Consider the following 20,603-nt stretch of genomic DNA (forward strand, 5'->3'; position numbering starts at 1 on the left):
GGGGAAATTTTTATACTTGACATTCTGTTAAAACCTGTTGTAATACTGTGTTGTTTACAAATTTCTTTTGCAAGGCTTAACATCACTAAAGCACTTTTAAAGCCACATAACTGTGTTTGTCTGGTTTCTCTGCCATTCGTGTACCAGAGCTCTAAGAGTCGTTCTCAGTCTTCTGACACTAGCCCAAATTGCTTATTACTTTGGTAATTATCCATCGGTACTTTATGTAACTCCACGTAAGTGCTACACGTACGTGTGTGTGTGTGTGTGTGTGTGTGTGTGTGTGTGTGTGTGTGTGTGTGTGTGTGTGTGTGCGCGTGCGTGCGTGCGTGCGTGTGTGTGTGTGTGTGTGTGCGTACGTGTGTGTGTGTGTGTGTGCGTGCGCGCGTGTGCGCGTGCGTGCGTGTGTGTGTTTGAAATACAGCTCTGACTAGAGGAGTGGAAGTGCAACCCACCCACCAAATTCAACACTGTGGACCTCCAACCATCCTTTTAAAGCTCTTGTCCACTCCTTTCTCATTCAGTGTGACTGCTTTTGCGAGGCTGGTCTTAAAGGGTCTCTTGTGTCTGAGGAGAGGATGGTTGCTTCCCAAACATTAATGCAACAACAGCACTGCACTTGAGTTTTTTCTGGCTGGATCAGAAGATTTGGATTTGCTCACTTTGCCTTCATGTGAGCAAAGCTCCGTTAAATCTATTCTGAAGTTAGTCTCGTGATTTTTAAACATGGACTCATCAGGATTTGTTCAGTGCTGTAAGTGTGTCAGTCTGGTATTTGAATAGTTTTTGTGTATCCTGTTGTTTGAATACTTATTTCAAAATCTGATATGGTCCAGAGCCTGCTGAGGTGATGTTCACTGTGAGAGGATGTGGAAGCGTTCTTAGTGGGAAAAGCACAACCAGAGGTGCTGAAGCTCTTCAGATCAAACTGTCATTATTGTTGTTTCATCATGACTGGCTCCAGCTGAATTGCTGTTGGCTGTTCTTTGTCAGTCTGCGACTGACCTTTGACAACGTTTCTGTATTTTTCAAATGTAGAATTGAGCGTCTGTGGAGGGAGGTTTGGACAGGTGTGACACATTTACTATGATGTACTCACAGCTTGGAGGAAGATGGATTTCTCATCATCTCAGATACTCTTCATCTCTTCTGTGCCCAGCACTCCTTCCTCCCAAGTCTCAAGGTGGATTTGTTCTCTGTTGTCTGTCATGATACCTACCCAGGTGTTTTGGAGTCTCCACTGAAGGCTGAAGATGTCGAATCTCAATGCCTTGACGTTGATCCCCTTGTGCCTTCATCTAGTTTTGGAAGAGACATTTACTGGACCGCACTCTCACGTGCTCTGTACCTACATCACCATCTCTGAGAGTCGCAGCTTGGCCCGTCACAGGGTGAAGTTATAAGAACGTCTTATTTTACCAAGTCCTCTCTCAGGTTCCTAAATCATTGATGGCATTGAGATAGTTTTTTACAATAATCTCTTCTTCTGTAATATAAGAACCTCTCCTGCTTTTAATGCTACTTTTCATTACTTCCTGGTGCATTCTCGTCCCAAACAGATGCTGACAAGCTGACACAGTCACATGGAAGAGGGAAAGAAATCTGACAAAACTGTTTGTAATGATTTCAGTGAACCTCATGTCTAACAATGACAAATGTATAAAATAAATAAAGATGAAAGTAACACGTCCTCTTTAGTTTTCTGTGTTACTAATACTCCACTGATCAGATGTCTGAAGCTTCTCCTCTGGCAGGACAGGAGTGAGGCCTGGTCCTGTGAGCCGCTGTGAGGATGTACTCGGGGAAAGGTCACCGGCCTCAGGCTCTTCACCTTTTTAAAGACAAAGCAGTCATTTAGATAGAAGATTGGACAGTGTTCACCTGCACAAAGAGAAATTAAATGAAATGTCATTACTGACCAACACTCACAGTGTTTTCTACAGCTGTGGCCCAACATTTAGAGAACAACAAGTGTTGCTCTTCACACACTTTTAGATCTTTTTGTCAGATGTTTTCTGAAGGATAGAAACTTCTATGTTTCTACAGCATGTGACTGATTATATTTGCTCAGCTCTGAGTTCTAATTGTAGCTGATGAGAAATGACTGAACCATCCTAGTGACAGCTCTGGATCTTAGACTGTAGGATCCACAGGAAGTTTCTAAAGATGATGACCCCGAGCGTGTTTCTGCTGTGCTGATGGATCTCCACGGAGCGTCCTGACTCTGTGTCACATGTTAGCTTCATGTGGGTCAAAGGTCAAAGCTGCTGACTGTCAGGAAGCTTCAGAGAAGATCAGACAAAAACGAAGCAGAGCTGAAGATGAAGCAGATCTACATGTGACTGTTGATGGTTTCAGATGTGGATCTCTGTGCTGTCCACACACAGATGCAGGCTAATAAATACAAATAGAACAAGATAAAATACAAATACTATGAATAAATGAGTGGAGACTAAATGTAAGTGTGAGGTAGATGTATGTGCAAAGGAGCTGTGAGCTTGATATGAAAGATGACCTGATGTGCAAACATTACTGTTAAAACAGGTCAGCTGTCCAAGAGTCTGACAGCAGTGGGAAGAAGGAGTTGTTGAGTCTGGATGTTCTGGATTTTGAACTTCTGAACCTTCGTTCTGAGGGCAGAAGTGTGAACAGCCGTGTTGGGGGGATGTGGGGTCTTTGAGGATGGAGGCAGCTCTCCTCTGGACTCTGCGATGGTGGATGCAGAGGGCAGCGGGGTCCTGATCATCTTCTCTGCAGGCGTTTGGTCCATAGCAGTAGTGCTGCCGTACCATGCAGTGATGCAGCTGGTCAGTGTGCTCTCCACAGTGCAGCTGTAGAAGCTGCTGAGGATCTTGGGAATGAGTTTGTGAGGGATGACTGTATTGAAGGCGGAGCTATAATCAACAAAAAGCACCCTGAGGTCTTTGTTTTCCAGGTGGGAGAGGGAGTAGTGAGGGGCAGCAGCGATGGCGTCTGACGTGGACCTATTGGGCCGGTAGGCAGACTGCAGGGGGTCCAGAGTGTCTGGGATGTTGCTCTGGATGTAGGCCAGCACCGCTCTCTCAAAGCACTTTGCAATGATGGGAGTCAGTGCGACTGGTCTGCAGGCGTTTAGTGGCTGGGCTTTTCTTGGGGAGGGGCATGATGGTTGTGGTCTTGAAGCATGTGGGGATAGTGCTCTGTGTGGGAGTCAAATTGTTAAATGTTGTCATTGTGTTACTTAAGTTTGTAAGTCTTGGTTCAAGCAGCCTGATCAAAGACGTTCCTTTGTCTCTGACCACCTCTCCAGCCAGTTTGTTGGTGGGGAGGCTGCAGTGTTTTGTTATAGGCACATCTATGTGAGGGCTCTGTTTGCTGCTTAGTAAGCTTCCTGCTTTATCATCCTTTGTGGGCAGGAGGTCACACAAACGCACCCCAAACACACACACACACATAGGGCCTTATGTTTGTTGACCATAGGGGTTTACAATGGGTGGTGCTTGTGTGTACTGTAACTGTGTTCAGTAAAAGGTCGTCTGTGGGTGGATTCAGTGCTTTCCTGACACACCGAGCGGTCCTCCCTTGCTAGCAAGTAAAAGCTGTTCGTCTTGTTTCCGTTAACAGGAACAAGTTTGTAAACCAGCGGGGCCTGTGGAAGCACAGACACAACACTCTGGCTGAGGAAAGGTTGAAGATGGAGGTGAGAACGTGGACTAACTCTGAATGCAGAGCTGGCTTGGAGCTGTGGAGACTTACTGAGGAGTAAAGTGGACATGAAGGAGTCACAGAGGGAGGAGGAGGTGAACAGTGATGTTTGTTAGACAGGATCAGACTGAAGAGGGAACATAAGAAGAGTTTCATGCTGGATTTGAACAGGACAGGAAGATAAGCTCCGCCCAGCAGCTGAGTCCTCTCTGCTCACACTGGTGTTGGACTGCAACATCAGGGAGTCTGCTTCCACATCTGGTTTCCACAGCTGGAGGAAGCTGTCCCACGAGCACGCCTACGCCCCTCTGTCATTACTGAAGTAGTGATGGTGTTTAATCAGTGTGAGACTGTTTCACTGGTCCAAGCAGAGATTTACATAAATGAGCTTTTATGAGTTCTTATATTATCTGATCAGGCCGTTTGCTCCTGTTAAAGAGAAATGTGCATCGAACGTTGTGGGTATTCATGAGTCTAACAGTTTAAACCTGTGTGTGACGTTGTGTCCTTGAACGGCCCTGACAGACGGCTGTAGTCCATAATATTAATGTTTCCTGCTGACTGAAATAAGCAGCTGAGCTCTGTGAGGGCAGAGCTGCTGCTAACAGGTGAGTCTGTTACCTGGACTGGACTGAGTGAGCTGCTGTGTCACAGCTTTATCAGTGACACACTCAGCATGTGTGTGTGTGATATGTCATAGTGCTTGAAACACACATGAAAATATATTAAAGGTTGATTCTTTTTTTCTTTTGGTTTGTGGAACAAAAATCAGCAACGAAGAAACGCGAGCGTAAAAAAAAAGCTGTAGTGCCTTTCACTGTGCAACACTTTTGTTAATATCCAACGGTGCAAAAGACTCACAATACTTGAAATGTGCAATTCCCTTGTATTCTTATTTACTCTATTCTTATTTACTGTATTTATACATGTGTATATATGGTATATTTCAGCTCACATTCTCTAACTTCTGTCGGTGCTGTGCTATTAGAATCCACCCGAGGGATTAATAAAGTTTTATCTAATCTAATCTAAAAACTTGGTGTAGAAGTGCAACAAACGTAAGCCGGCTCATTTGATGCTGTGACGCTTGAAAATGATTTGCGCACCTACATCATTATTTACGGTTTAAATTGTGCTGCCTTCAGGTGCACCTGGTAAATTCAAGAATCTCTACTCCAAACCACAGCAGTTAGTCAGTTAGCTTTGTATAAACACGTGTTAGAAATGTTCTTCAATCAGCTCTTTTTACTCTCATTTCACAGCCAGTACTTTTTACTTTTACTTGAGTAAAGAAGTTGAATTAGTACTTGGAGTATTTTTACCAGTAGTACTTCTACTTCAGTACACACTGTGTGTACTTTTACCACCTGTGTCTGAGACCTCCTTCAGGGTCCACCTGAAGCTCTCAGTCTGCTGTGGAAAAAGGAAATCCAGGTGAGTTTCTCCTGATCACCTGAGGCCGTCATTACTGTGTGAACCCACACACCACTCCTCACTCCTCCCACCCGCTGCACACAGTCACTGAGTACAGACCGGCTGATTCCTGTAAAGGGAGAGGCAGGAAGAGGCGGAGCAACACCTGAACAACAAGAAGCCAACGTCATTTTGCAGAAGTGAAAGTGTGAGAGAGCAGCAGCAGAGCTGCAGTCGAGTCCTGTTTGTCTCTAAAAGAAGATTCACTGGAGTCCATCAGGTTCCTCTCAGCAACAGTGGTGAGTGCAGCTGATCACACTTCCTGCTTCTACACAAATCTTCACTCTGTTCACTTCATCAGGACTCATCACAGTCACACTGGATCCATAGAAATCTGCTCATGTAACCACAGATCCACTGTAGGAGCATCGAGCTGCTGCTTCAGTCTCACTGTGGCTCTGCTCAGGACTGTGGACTCAGGCTGTGCTCTGGACTTCAGACTGACTCCACACTTCCTGGTTATTCATCACTTCCTGTTCCTCTTAGATTGATTCTGGATCTGATTGATCATAAGGATTACAGACGTGAAAACACCTATTTATTCTTTATTGATATAAAGCCTTTGATACTGTAAACCAGCAGATTTTGGTCAGTACTTCAAAAAGTCATTCACACATTTTACAAAGATTATCTGACTTAGTGTATCCTGTAAGAGTCACAGATGATCCTCAATCATTCAGAAAACAGTCGATGCTGCACTTTATAACTTTGTGTGGAAACATGAATCTCATTATTTAGACAGATGTGTTTGAATCATCCTGATAATCAGGCTTTAAACATGTCAGAGTTCCACACATCAGCTGTGATATTCAAGCTGACCTGGATCAAACATGTCATCAGACACAAACATAGATGATGCTGTTTAATCCCAAAGCTTATTTAAACAAACTGGAGGACAGAATTCCTCCTTAAATGGGATTTTGATCAAATCCACTGATCTCGTTTTCACACACAGGCTTTATCATGGTGGCTTCTTCTCTACTAACATCAATCTTTGATTTGGACAAACAAATATGTGAAACACAAAAATAAATCAATGTTTTCTGAGGATCCAGAATAACATGAATGATGTATCCCAGCGAGTGACTGGAAAAGTTCATCTTCTTCCACATCCTGAGTTTGTGAGGATGTTCCAGTATCTGTGAGAGAAAACAGGACAGTTTTTACTGACGCACAAATGGACCAAATATACAGACACCTCTGAATAAACATGTTCTCATCAATGCCATTAAAATACTGGATCAACAGTTAATAACACATTTCTGAGGTTTGTGATTCATCGTCCTCCTCACTGTCAGCTCTACTGGAACAGTCACTGTTTAATATTAATGGCTCGTTGATCTGGACGTACAATAAGAAGTATTCAGTCACCAACAAGGTCGAAGTTTACTTCACAGTGATTGATGGAAAATATCCAACAAACTGATTTATTCAAGTATACAAATGATCTGGATGAATCTTGGACCTTCTGTAAAACAGAGAAACAATTTCACATCTTTGTAACGACTGTATTTATCTTCATCCCCAAACGTTGATCCTGTCCATCTGGACGCTGCACTGTACAGCAGACACTACGATGTTAGGTTTGTGTTTGGATGAACCAGTTTGTGTCTGAGTGTGTTGCTGGGTCTCCACCAGTTACTCTGAGAACTGAAGAAGCTTCTCTGATGAAACGTCTTCAAGAAACTCAAAGAAGTCCAGACGCTTTTCTCTCCAAGCTCCTCAGACTACTGACGCTTGTTTCTCTCTTTTAAAAGATGAAATTTAAAGTGAATTTTGAATCAAATGTTTCTCTTCTTTCTCCCTCAGAGTGCAGACATGTCTGCTGCCAGCAATCTGCGATCTGAAGATCAGTTTCTGTGCTCCATCTGTCTGGATGTGTTCACTGATCCAGTCTCTACACCATGTGGACACAACTTCTGCAAAACCTGCATCAGTCAGCACTGGGACATGAATCAGAGCTGTCAGTGTCCCATGTGTAAAGAGACTTTCTACACTCGACCTCAGCTGAAGATCAACACCTTCATCTCTGAGATGGTTGCTCAGTTCAGACGTGAAGCTCAGCAGAAAGCCAGCAGCAGCAGCTCAGAGCAACAAGCTGCCAAACCAGGAGAAGTTCCCTGTGACGTCTGCACTGGAACCAGACTGAAGGCCCTGAAGTCCTGCCTGGTGTGTCAGACCTCCTACTGTCAGACTCACCTGGAGCCTCATCTGACACTGAAACATCTGAAAAGACATCAGCTGGTTGATGCTGTGGAGAACCTGGAAGGCAGGATGTGCACGAAGCACGATAAACTCCTGGAGCTGTTCTGTAAGACCGACCAGACATGTGTCTGCATGCTCTGCCCTGTTTTAGACCACAAGAACCACGAGTTTGTTCCTCTGAGAGAAGAATATGAAGGAAAGAAGGCAGAGCTGGAGAAGACAGAGGCTGAGATTCAGCAGATGATCCAGAAGAGACGACTGAAGATTCAGGAGATCACAGAGTCGGTGAAGATGAGTAAAGATGCTGCAGACAGACAGAAAGCAGAAGGTGTTCAGGTCCTCACGGCTCTGATGGAGTCTGTTGAGAGACGCCTGAAGGAGCTCATGAAGGAGATCGAAGACAAACAGGAAGCTACAGAGAAACAGGCTGAAGGTCTCATCAAAGATCTGGAACAGGAAATCTCTGAGCTGATGGAGAGAAGCTCTGAGGTGGAGCAGCTCTCACGCTCTGAAGACCACCTCCACCTCCTCCAAAGCTTCTCCTCCCTGAAAGCTGCTCCACCCAGCAAGGACTGGACAGAGGTCAGAGTTCATCCACCATCATATGAGGGGACTGTGGGGAGAGCTGTGGCTCAGCTGGAGGAGACAGTCTGGAAACCCATGAAGAAGAAGCTGTTAGAGGCTGCAGAGCTGCAGAGGGTGCAGCAGCATGAGGTGGATGTTGATAGGTTTGTGGCATAAACCCTATTCGCTGGAACGTTGAAGACAATATAATTACACTGCAAAGCAAGACACAAGGTTCTGGTTTACTCATGCATGAGGGAGGTGTCTGGCTGGAGCCAAGTGTCGTCCCACCACTTGACCTCCGTCAGAGACTCTCAGCCAGGCTCCCCATAGCACTCCTTTTATTGTGGTTACATGAATATGCATAGGTTCATTAACATATGACGTCTTACATAGGTATACATGTGAACAAAGAATACTGTGTGTGTGTGTGTGTGTGTGTGTGTGTGTGTGTGTGTGTGTGTGTGTGTGTGTGTGTGTGTGTGTGTAGGTGTGTGTGTGTGTATGTAGGTCAAGATGTGACCCTGTGAAGCCTCCCTAAAGCTAGTGCCAGGATGTCTGAGTCCATCTAACAAAAGGCTCTTATACTTAAACAGATATACATGTGCTTGCTATACCATAAATCAACAAGAAAAGATAAACTCTCCTAGGGAGTATGTGATTTATACCAAGGACACTCTAGAAGAACGGATGCACTCCCTAACACACAGAGCTGTTACTTTAGGATGAAACATCCTTTCAATCCACCAATGATTATATACACTTCTAAGCATATATGAGTAAATATTTCTAAGCATAAATGACAATCAACAATACAAATCTAACAGATGTGACTCTGGATCCTGATACAGCTCATCCTGACCTCATCCTGTCTGATGATGGAAAACAAGTGTATGATAGTGATGTGAGGAAGAAACTTCCAGACAACCCAGAGAGATTTTCTAAGTGTCCTGGTGTTTTAGGAGAGCAGAGTTTCTCTTCAGGCAGATTTTACTTTGAGGTTCAGGTTAAAGGAAAGACTGAGTGGGATTTAGGAGTGGCCACAGAGTCGATCAACAGGAAGGGACAAATCACACTGAGTCCTCAGGAGGGTTTCTGGACTGTAGTGCTGAGAAATGGAAATGAGTACAAAGCTGCTGCTGACCCTTCAGTCCCCCTCTGTCTCCATCCTGGTCCTGAGAAGGTGGGGGTGTTTGTGGATTATGAGGAGGGTCTGGTCTCCTTTTATGATGTAGGTGCTGCAGCTCTGATCTACTCCTTTACTGGCTGCTCCTTCACTCACAAACTCCACCCATACTTCAGTCCCAGTCCTAATGATGGAGGTAAAAACTCTGCACCTCTGATCATCTGTCCTGTCAATCAAACTGATCAACGACTGATTTAATTGGATGAATGATTGATTTTTCTTGAAGGGAACAAATGAACATATTGAGTGTAAATCCTCTACAGTCTCCATGTTTCTATAGAATCTGATCATCAGGACTCTGATTCACACTTTGATTCTCATGGAGTTTGATTTGAACAGAAGAAAAGTTGAATCAGGAAATGTTCCCACTGATGGAGACTCGAGCTGAAGAGCAAATATCAGAGAACAAATGTCCAAAAGCTTCATTTCCAATAAAGTTTGTTCAATGCTTTGAGTGAATCCAGACTCATGTGTGGCTGTTATACGGAGCATCAGAGTCCAGCTGAGTTATGTTGGATACAAACTGCTTATTTTGGCTCTGTGAGGAGTTTTGTTCACTGAAAACTGATGAGACGGATAATATTCAAAGAACTCTGTAGAGATTCATGCATCCATGTTCTCCACCTGCAGGTGTGGAGGAGAAAGGTGGAGCACAGACTGCTGCATCCTTCCAGTCACATCATTTTGATGATTATATTTGCATGTTGTGATGATTTGGGTTAAAGACAAACAGAGTTGAACGGCTGCAGTCACAGCATGAAGACGATGCTGAAGATAAGATAAGATAAGATAAGATACCTTTATTAGTCCCACGAGTGGGAAATTTCATAAGGCTGCCGACCTATTGCACGCAATGGCGGCGCCATCTTACCCTCCGACCATACATACATGACACAAACATCACATGGGGAAGACAGGTCAGAGAGGTATAACAATGTAAAATGCACCACATGAGGAAAGATTAGGAAAAAAAAATAACTCCCCCCAGACTGAGCTCCAACAGGGAGATCAGTTTGAGAACAGAAAAAAACACCTCTGCACATGAAAAACTCTTAATACACGAAAGAAACACATGACAAGTAACAGGGGAGGGTAAAGGGTGAGAGGTAGCCGAATTAGACAGTACATCTAGGCCTGCAGCCTGTGCGCTGGTCTCCTTGATCCACCGTCAGCATCGGAGGGGAATAAACGTCGAAGGCGTTTGGAGGGGGGATGAGTGTATATCTGCATGTGTATATATGTCTCTGTGTGTGTGTGTGTGTCCAGAGTTCAGCTGAGACAGTGTCCTTCGCCCTGCCAGGCTAAGTAAACAGTCTTCCAGCCAACCCAGGTGGCCTTGCATGGAACGGGAAGAACAGACTCAACACAGTCGTTATCAGGGTGTAGTTGTTCGGCTCCAGCCTTGCGACCGCAGCTGGCGCCAAAGGGGTATCCGCATGAAGTGATGGTGCTTTTTACTTTAGTGCGAACAACTCATATGAATTTCAAAGCAGTTCTACAGTCTGACACTGGTCTTTCAATCTCCCGTTGGAGAGCCGTGAGCTTCGCCATGATGTGATCCGATTTCCACTCAGAGGTCTTATTCTGAGTGTTCATGGCAGCCTCAAGCCGACGGATGGCCTGGATTGCAGCCATTGGAAGACCAAATATAACGTCCCAGAACACTCCAGCTCACATGTTAGTCTGCTCCAAGCATTTCCACAAACGTACGTCTTCTGTTGTAGTTGTTACGTAATTTATCACAACATAATTGTTGATGTAGGTTACAAATAAGTCTTATATTGATTTGAATTGAATTCGTTGCTATGCTGCTTTGTTCACTGTGGCTTTGCGGGCTAATGCTTGTTGTGATTTGTAGGAAAACCAGAAACAAAATGCTGGAATGTGATCCAGACTGGGCCCCTCTATCAGCCTGGGTCATACCGAGTTCAAAGCTGCTACCACAGAGAGATTTGATCGGTTAAGAGAGAGAGCGAGACCAAAACAGCCACTAAACGTTTGCATATATGTGCCCAAGTGTTGTACTGAAGCAATCAAGTCATGAATAACTGTTTTCCAGTATGTTGTTTTGCAACCTTTTTCTTTTTTTTGTTGCATTGTTGATTTGTTTTTCACGAAGCAGCTAATAAAGCTGATGGAATACAATTTTGCCTCTTTCTTGTAAGATTCTATAATAGAATGAAACAATGATGCCAGTTATAAATAAAGACAATAATTGAATGAAAAACACTCATTTTATTTCTATTAGATCTGAAAATGTGTAACACTACAACCTAACAACAAATAGATGCGTTGGCCTGTACAGAAGATAAAGGAAAAAGAATTAACAACAGCTGTGAGATGGAATAGTCCAAATCACCAAAGTAAACTGGACCTGGGCTTGTTGCAGGATCTGAAGTTACAAAACATCTTGTGAGTGTATGAACTCACACTTAGGACCATATAATAATAAATATGTACGTGATGAAAGTTGTGCAGCAGGCTAACGTCCTTACTCCACTCTGTGTGCTCTGACACTTTCACTCCTTTGAGTTTTTCCTCCTACTTTTTTTTTGCCTTTTTGTCACGTCTGTCTTTGTACGGAGCTGCCGTGTTCTCCGTCGTTTTGTACAGAACTGTTTTTGGGGCAAATAAAATGTAAGTAGGGATTAAAACCACAGAATTAATGATTACTGGTGCTGGAAATGCTAGCGCTTGATGCAGTGTTTTGATTTTGTTGCCACGGGTACCCACAAAGCAATGCGCGAAAGTCACGTGGTCTGTCAATCTCAAGTCCCATCAGGTGTATTTGGAAAAGTGTCTGCTGAATTTCTGCTAAAACATCTGCTCTACCTTCTGAATGACTGTGCTGTAGACTGACCGATGATGGACTTGAATCTGAACAAATGACTGCATGTAACGGCCTCATGTCTTCTACCCACTGAACAGCTAATAATATTGCGAGCATTTCCCCAGTGTATACGGAAAGTCCATCACTAATCCTTTTACCTATTTCCCCCGAAAACTGGGACCACAACTGCTACACCGGTTTGACCGGCTGTGTTCTTTGAGGCGTCTGTATATATTTGAACATAACTATAATATTGGACAATGTAAGCTTGAACTGTATGAGAGTTTCAAATAAATGCCTCATCCTTATTCTTCTTGTCCAACAATGTTAAGTCTACTTTAGCATCAGGAAGTATCCATGGAGGTATTGCTGGTAACGGCACTCTGTGACTAATGTTTAACTGATTTAAATTATGCTGGTTGTCTTCCCACAATCCATCCAAAGCTCTTCGTTTCCCTCCTTTCTTTCTCCCAGCAAAGGCTTGGGCTACTCGGCCCGCCATTTTATATCTGGTCATGTGACTGCATGGCTACGTCTGATTGGTGAAAGAGTTGCTGGTAGCTCCAGTGGCGGCATGATCCATAATTTATTAGTAGTATTATCCAATGTGTGAAATTAATTATTAAAAAAAAAAGTAACGAGTCAAATATTGCCAAATGTAGCGGAGTAAAAGTACAGTTTCTTCTTCACAAATGTACTCAAGTAAAAGTAAAAAGTATCGTGGAAAAAAGGTACTTTAAAAGTAAATTTTTTTCAAAAACTTACTCAAGTAAATGTAACGGAGTAAATGTAACTCGTTACTACCCACCTCTGCTCAGCGGGCAGTATTAATGGGAGATTTCATTCTTTAGCGAGTGACTGGTCGGTGACACTCAAACAGTGAGACGTCTCAGCAGTGATTGCTGGTGTCTGAACTAGAGATGGACCGATCCGATATTACGTATCGGTCCGATACTGACCTAAATTACTGGATCGGATATCGGAGAGAAATAAAAAAAAATGTAATCCGATCCATTAAATAATCAAAAAAAGCACCTCACAAAACTTGCGACATGGCGTAACTCGGCTCATAACCGTAGCACGACGGAGCAGTATGCATCACGTGATAGAGCAGCTGTAGCGTGCAAGACCTGTCGGCGGTCTGGTTGAGCATTTGGAGACTCGCTACCAAACCGGCATTTCATCTCCGAGGAAGTTGATGATGATGAGATAGCCTTTATTTGTCAGTTGCAGGTCTTTTGCCCACAACCGAGATGACAGACCTTGCCGACCGTACATACAATACACAAACATCACATTGGGGAGACAGGTCAGGCTAGGTAGCGAGGAAAAAAAACATCGAAATGTGTAACACAGAAGGATAATACAGGAATGCACAGATATCAACACACCATAGAACAATAAACACAGACAAGCAACATGGGAAAGAGTCCCAGTGTGTACATCTGATCTGGGACCGCTGCAATCTTTGACTGCGCCTCCAACTGACCCGATGTCCACATCAGAGGGGAGGTAAGCGTTGGAGGTGGCATTGGATCCGGGGTAGGGCGGGTGATGCGTCAGTGAGTGCTTATCAGTATATGTCTGTGTGTGCGTGTCCATAGTTCAGCTGAGACAGTGTCCTTCGCCCTGCCAGGCTAAGTAAACAGTCTTCCAGCCAACCCAGGTGGCCTTGCATGGAATGGGAAGGAAGAGACTCAACACAGTCGTCATCAGGGTGTTGTTGTTCAGCTCCGGCCTTGCAGCTGGCGCCGAAGGGGTATCTGCATGAAGTGATGGTGCTTTTTACTTTAGTGCGAACAGCTCATATGAATTTCAAAGCAGTTCTACAGTCCAACACTGGTCTCTCAATCTCCCGTTGGAGAGCCGCGAGCTTCGCCATACTTGCGTTCTGTGATGTTGTCATTTCTTGTGCTCAAGGAGCTGATTTCTGAGAACTCACGGCAGTGTGCCTCCCCAAGATGTCATCCAATTTGCGCCCAGAGACTTTATTCTGAGCGAGTCCTTCCGAGATGTATCCAGTCTGCAGTCAGAGATCTTATTCTGAGTATTCACAGCAGCCGTAGCTTCTCCAAGATCTTATCCATGCTGCACTCAATGAGCCCATTTTGAGAAACTCACGTCTCTCCCATCGTTCCAATCCCAGCGGGCAGCCTTGTGGGGGTTTGAACAGCCGGTTCCGCTTTCTTAATTCTTCGATAAGTCAGGGCCAAGCCAGCTCCGATCAGCCAGAACCCTGTTACCTTGGTTCCGAATAGGTAGATATCTTCAGCACTCAGGCTCACCCAAGCCCAGACTTCTTGTTAGGAAAGGGGTGTCAGTTGCATTTAGGGACCAGTTGATCCAATCCATAATTCCTCTTTTAGGTTTTAGAGAACAGACTGTGAGAGAGTGTTCCAGGGAAAAATAATAAAAAACACAAGACAAGGACACAAGAGGCTAAGCAGGGAAGATAAGGGAGAGGAGGAAAAGTGCGTCCGCCTCCTCCGAGAGCCAAAGAAGAAGAGAGAAGTAAAGCAAGTGTGTAAGTTCATCTCTGAATGTTTGTAAACTTTAAACTTAACAACCGATATAAGGAGCAACTGCCTCCCTCCCTCTCCTGCTACTACTTTAATCGTTAAACTGATCAATGATCAGCTGATCGCCTTTTCTGTCGCCAGTCCGTCTCTCTTGTTTGTTTTTGGCCCACTTTGCACCAGAAAGAGGAAACCAGCGGCTGAACAACAGCAGCACGTTTAAGCTTGATAAGCTGTTGTTAGAATTTATTTAATATTTCTTTCTACACCAGGATCTTTTTCTACGTAGCTGACGGCTGTAACTGTGCAGGGGCGGATCTAGCAAAGTTTAGCCAGGGGGGCCGATAGGGCATGAACAGGGAAAAGGGGGCACAAAGACATACTTTTCTTTCTTATTCTCATTTAAAATGTCGAGCTTTTAATAAATAATTATCTGAATCTTACACCCAAAATTTTAATCTGATGTAAAATGTATAGAAGTCCATTACTGTATATAGTGACTATTAAGTCTAATATATATACCCTAGTAAGCTATAGTACTTTTTCCTTTGGGAAGGTACCATCTGTGCAGTCTGCAGTTCTGTTGAAGAAAGATGTTGAATCTATTTAATTATTCTTGAAAAATAATTTATTTCTGTGCATTTTTTTTTCCACACTGCATCAAATTAAAGTTGATTACGTCGATTAAGCATCATGAGGTGGAGCGTGAGGGGTGGTTCCCTTTTTTTTTGGGAGCTTGCAACCCTATTAGTTAGGTTGCTTACTCTTTAAAATACCAGAATAGGGCTTTAGCTTTAGTGTTTGTTTTTTTTTGCTTGAACTTGAGTATGTACTTATACAAAATGCAGCAAGATATAAAAAAAAACAAAAAAAAAAACAGTTTTATTGATTAAAAACACTATATCGGATTCATATCGGTATCGGCCGATATCCAAATTTATGATATCGGTATCGGACATAAAAAAGTGGTATCGTGCCATCTCTAGTTTGAACTCAAACCTCAGTCGTTTCTATAGTGAACCAAGCAGCCAGTGAAAGTGAAAGTGAGAGAGTTCAAAGACACTCAGTGATTGTTTACACCACCTCCATCCACCCACCTGCTTACATAGGCTTTATATCAAATGAACATGTTTTGGGTGGTTATTACAAAGTTAACTCTAAAAAAAACATCTTTTTAAACTGAAACTTTTAAATTTTTCTCATAAATATCAGGAGAAGCAGACAGAGGACGGTGAGAACAAGCCTCTGATATGAGGATCTGTTGGTATATGAAGAGCTCAGAATGTTTCTTCAGTGATTGAGTTACAGAGCTTGCAGTGTTTGAGGTTTTAGTCCAGGTATACCTGAGATGTTAGAACAGTTTTGTTAAAGGAACAGAAATACGGAGAAGCAGAGACCTGAGTGTGACCATGAAAACAGGATTAAGACCTACTGGTTACACAGCAGGGGAGATGATGGAGGATCAACCTCACTGACATCTGTCTTATTGTTCTGTTCTCAGATTACCCAGTGGAGATGGTGGAGGTGGCACAGGGGGAGAAGTCTGTCCTGCTGCCCTTTAAAATTAATGAAGAAGATGATGTTCCTCAGGACGTCAAAGTGGAGTGGAAACACCAAAACATGACGGTCCATGTGTATCAGAACAATGAACACCAGCATCTCTTACAGGACCAGGATCACAGAGACCACAGAGATGAATGAAGATCCTCTGAGAACTAAAGACTTCAGTCTGAAGCTGAAAGACCTTCAACTTAGTGGCCATGGTGACACATGCTGCTACAGAAATCAGTGACTCTCAGTGTCAGAGGTGAGTGTAACAGATGGTTTTTTTATTCATTTATGAGCGGTCATTTCCTGTGTAGCAGCAGTATGCCCTTGCTTTGAAGTAATTTACCAGGAGCCACTGTGCGAGACATTAAGGTAAAAAGGTACTCAAATCCTTACAAAGCTGCATGGTATCACAAAAGTGATTGTACAATCAAATACATCTGCATAGAGAATCAGAATTACTCACAAAAGACTTTGAACACTTACTCTTCTGGCTAAAGAGACATGTGGGACATATTTTTGTGAACAACTCAATTGGCCTTATTTAAGGTCTGGGCAAAAATCACCTCCACGGGAGAGTTCTAAGAATAAAACCACTGCTGACCAAGAACACCACAAAGGCTCATCTCACATTTGCCATAAAACATGTAGTTTATCCCCGAGGTAATGAACACCAGGACTGCCATAATGAATCAATTAAATACACCATATTTAATTACATAAACATTTACAACACATGTAATTAATTAATTATTGACACATTTGATTAATTATTGACATATTTAATTAATAACACATTTAAATAATTATTGACAGTTTTAATTAATTATTTAATGATTTATTTATTTAAGTACTTGTACTTGATTATGCCCCGGAGATACAACGAAGAAGAAAAGAATATGCGGCAGCGAAGAAGGTGCTTAAGGGCTTCCTCTCTTTGCTCTTTAAATGCTTTGCTTCTTTTTTTGATTTTTATGCTGATTTTTTTCTCTTTTTTCCGTATGAGCTTACCTGCGATAGCTTCTGGACACTTATAGATCATCAGGACTAAAGTGTTCTTAACAGAAACAGCAGCATTTTTATAGTTACCTTATCCTCAACGCAGGCATCTGTTTAAAGCAAATGGATTTAATTTTAACAAGTCAGGGGTGAAACTGTTCACCTCCAACTTGTTTTATTCCATACGTCATCCATCTGTGCTTGGTGCCAAGGCTGAGATAAACGAGGAGTTATCTCATAAAGAGGAACAAACAGTACTCCAAGAACAGACAAAGCCCAGCAGAAACCTTGAGGAGGAGCTCCATCTGCCCCCACCCGGGAAGAGCCTCAGAAAGGAGAGACATCTGAGGCAAGAAGAGGCAAGAAGAGGGGTCCCTATTTGCCTCCAACTCTCTCAACAACACCAACAACCAGGACCAGGATCTTCCCCAGTCCCCCAAACCCCTGACAGGCCATCACCCTCCTCCCCCTCCCTTTCTCCCTCCTCCCCACACCTGAAATTCACTGAAGAGATGATGGAGCGGGTCAATGCTGGGCTCAGATCTACCCCCCGGCCCAATCCCTTTTTGTCCCCCATAAACCCCCCACCAGAGCGGCCAAAGGTTCGCCACCGAGCCCCGCCCTCAACAGAGCAATCGAAGTCACATTGCCCAGCCTCGCCCCCCCTTAGTTCCTCCTTACCACCTTCATGCTTTGTCTCCGCAGTCTGATGTGTTTAGGGTCCGGGCTGCGAGGATTATGGCAGTGGTGACTTTTCCCAGGAGAAGCTGGGACCCTGTTTACTAGAAGGTTTTAAAATTTCTGTACTTTTAGGTGACAGAAGGAGACATGTGGCCTGGTCAAAACACAGAGAGGTGCACTCTAAAAGATCTTTAAACATAGTAAACATACCTTGTGTGCCACAGACTGCTCCCAAACACGAGGGGACAAGTAATACCTCTAAAACACTTAAGTTGGCTTTATTAAACGTTAGATCTTTAGCTGGGAAAACATTTTTAATTAATGATTTAATCACTGAGCACAGCCTTGATTTTATGTTTTTAACTGAAACTTGGTTGGACCAAAGTAACAGTGGAGCTGTTCTCATCGAGACGACCCCTCCTAACTACAGTTTTATCAGTGAGGTCAGGGCGAGCAGGAGAGGAGGAGGGGTTGCTGTCTTATTTAATGAATCATTTCAATGTAAGCAGCTATCTCCTGGAAGTTGTCAGTCTTTTGAATATGTGGCTTTACAGCTGAAGGCCCCATCAAAGTTGTGTTTCTTAATGTTTACAGGCCTCCCAAATACTGCACAGACTTTTTTAATGACCTCAGTGAACTGCTGTCTGTGATCTGTGTTGATTTTGACTGTGTAATTATTGTTGGGGATTTTAACATTCATGTGGACAACCCTCAGGACAAAGGGACTAAAGACCTGAGTAACACTCTGGGCAACTTTGGGCTGACTCAGCATGTAACAGAGGCCACACATAATAGAGGACACACTCTTGACCTACTGATCTCCAAAGGCCTGAGCATTTCAAAGGTTACTGTGTCTGATGTGGGCCTGTCTGATCATTACTGTGTTTTCTTTGAAAGTAAAATCTCAGCCCACACAAATATATCAACAACAGTGATCACAAAACGGTGTATAACTGAACACAGTAGTGAGATTTTTAACCAGGTCTTCCCATTAACACCTGACCTGCCCAGAGGGTCAGTCAATGAGCTCGTCAATAGCTTCAATGCTAACATGTTAAATGTAATGGACACTATTGCTCCCATTAAGGTGAAGGTTATCTCTGGAAGGAAAAAGTCTCCATGGAGAAACTCCACACTGGTGAAAAATGAAAAAAGAGAGTGTAGGAAAGCTGAGCGCAGATGGAGAAAAACAAACCTCCAGGTTCATTATGACATCTATAAAGAGAAACTTCACAATTATAATTTACAGCTGAGGAATGCAAGGAGGTCCTACTTCTCTGACATCATCACTAAAAACAGCCATAATGCTCGGGTCTTATTTTCTACAGTTGACAGGCTAACAAACCCTCCTGTGTCAGTGGCAGCTGAACTTCATTCGACCATGGCCTGCAATGACTTTGCCAAATTCTTCACTGAAAAAATCCAAAAAATTAGACAAGCAATTGGTACATCAACAGCAGATCCAGGATATGTACTGTGTCCACCAAAAAACTGTTTAAACACCATGAAACAGTTTCAACCTATTAACAGCAAAGACCTGGAGGACATCTTAGGTCAACTGAACTCCTCCTCCTGCTGTTTAGATGTCCTGCCAACAAGTTTTTTCAAAAAGGTCTCAAAGACTTTAGAGTCAGACCTGTTACAGATCGTCAACTTTTCTTTATTATCAGGTGTGTTTCCAGAACCACTAAAAACTGCTGTAATCAAACCTATACTGAAAAAGGACAATCTTGACAAGACACAAATGAACAACTACAGGCCGATCTCAAATCTCCCGTTTTTAAGTAAGATCATTGAAAAAGCAGTTTCTCAACAGCTCAGTTACTTCTTAACACAGAATAATTGCTACGATGCCTTCCAGTCAGGTTTTAGACAGAACCACAGCACTGAAACCGCTCTGACCAAAGTGTTTAATGACATATGTCTGAATACAGACAGTGGAAAAATGTCAGTCCTAGTTTTACTGGATCTCAGTGCAGCATTTGATACAGTTGACCACAACATATTACTCAAACGACTGGAGAACTGGGCAGGTCTTTCAGGAACTGTACTAAACTGGTTCAAAACATACTTAGAAAACAGGAAATACTTTGTATCAATAGGTAACTTCACATCTGAGCAGACAAGCATCACATGTGGAGTTCCCCAAGGTTCCATCTTGGGACCCCTTCTGTTTAACATTTACATGCTCCCACTGGCACAGATTATAAAGAACAACAAAATAAACTACCACAGCTATGCAGATGACACACAAATATATATCACAATGTCACCAGGAGACCGAGGCCCTGTACAGGCTCTTGGTAAATGCATTGAGGAAATTAATGACTGGTTGTGCCACAATTTTCTCCAGCTAAACAGAAACTAAACTGAGGTAATAGTCTTTGGTGCCAAAGAAAAACGATTACAGGTCACCAGAGAACTTCAATCTATACATCTAAAAACCACAAACCAGGCGAGAAATTTGGGTGTAGTGATGGATGCAGACCTAAACTTAGAAAAACACATTAAGACAATAACAAAGTCAGCTTACTATCACCTCAAGAATATTTCAAGGATAAAAGATCTGATGTCTCAACAGGACCTGGAAAAACTAGTCCATGCATTCATCTTTAGTAGGCTTGATTACTGTAACAGCATCTTTACAGGTCTACCTAAAAAATCAGTCAGACAACTGCAGCTCATTCAGAACTCTGCTGCTCGAGTCCTCACTAAGACCAAAAAAGTGGACCACATCAGTCCAGCTCTGAGGTCTTTACACTGGCTGCCTGTCTGTCAGAGGATAGACTTTAAAGTTCTGATGCTGGTCTATAAAGCTCTGAGTGGTTTAGGATCAAAATACATCAATGACCTCCTGACCCAGTATGAACCTTCCAGATCCCTCAGGTCATCTGGATCCGGTCTTTTATCAGTTCCC

General features: G+C 43.2%; 2 protein-coding genes and 1 long non-coding RNA gene across 3 annotated transcripts in view; 2 read left to right on the forward strand and 1 right to left on the reverse strand.

The window, feature by feature from the left end:
- The window catches only part of LOC146672933 (uncharacterized), a 405,352-nt gene that overhangs the window by 127,608 nt on the left and 257,141 nt on the right, over positions 1-20,603 (reverse strand). The gene's annotated exons all lie outside the window — the stretch shown is intronic.
- LOC146672937 (uncharacterized) overlaps positions 1-20,603 on the forward strand; it is a 339,553-nt gene that overhangs the window by 88,320 nt on the left and 230,630 nt on the right. The gene's annotated exons all lie outside the window — the stretch shown is intronic.
- Positions 5,280-9,571, forward strand: LOC146672944 (E3 ubiquitin-protein ligase TRIM21-like). Its single transcript, XM_085401654.1, has 3 exons — positions 5,280-5,396; positions 6,967-8,078; positions 8,752-9,571. The coding sequence occupies exons 2-3, from the start codon at positions 6,976-6,978 to the stop codon at positions 9,308-9,310; spliced, it is 1,662 nt and encodes a 553-aa protein (XP_085257780.1). The 5' UTR covers positions 5,280-5,396; positions 6,967-6,975; the 3' UTR covers positions 9,311-9,571.

The sequence above is a fragment of the Rhamphochromis longiceps genome, linkage group LG3 (genome assembly GCF_057381845.1).
Source record: "Rhamphochromis longiceps isolate RC_006_pf linkage group LG3, R_longiceps_female_GT1.1, whole genome shotgun sequence".
Lineage (NCBI taxonomy): Eukaryota > Metazoa > Chordata > Actinopteri > Cichliformes > Cichlidae > Rhamphochromis > Rhamphochromis longiceps.

Coding starts and splice junctions, on each gene's coding strand:
- LOC146672944 (XM_085401654.1), top strand. CDS start 6,976: ATGTCTGCTGCCAGCAATCTGCGATCTGAAGATCAGTTTCTGTGCTCC. Junction 8,079..8,751: donor AGGGTGCAGCAGCATGAGGT/GGATGTTGATAG, acceptor TACAAATCTAAC/AGATGTGACTCTGGATCCTG.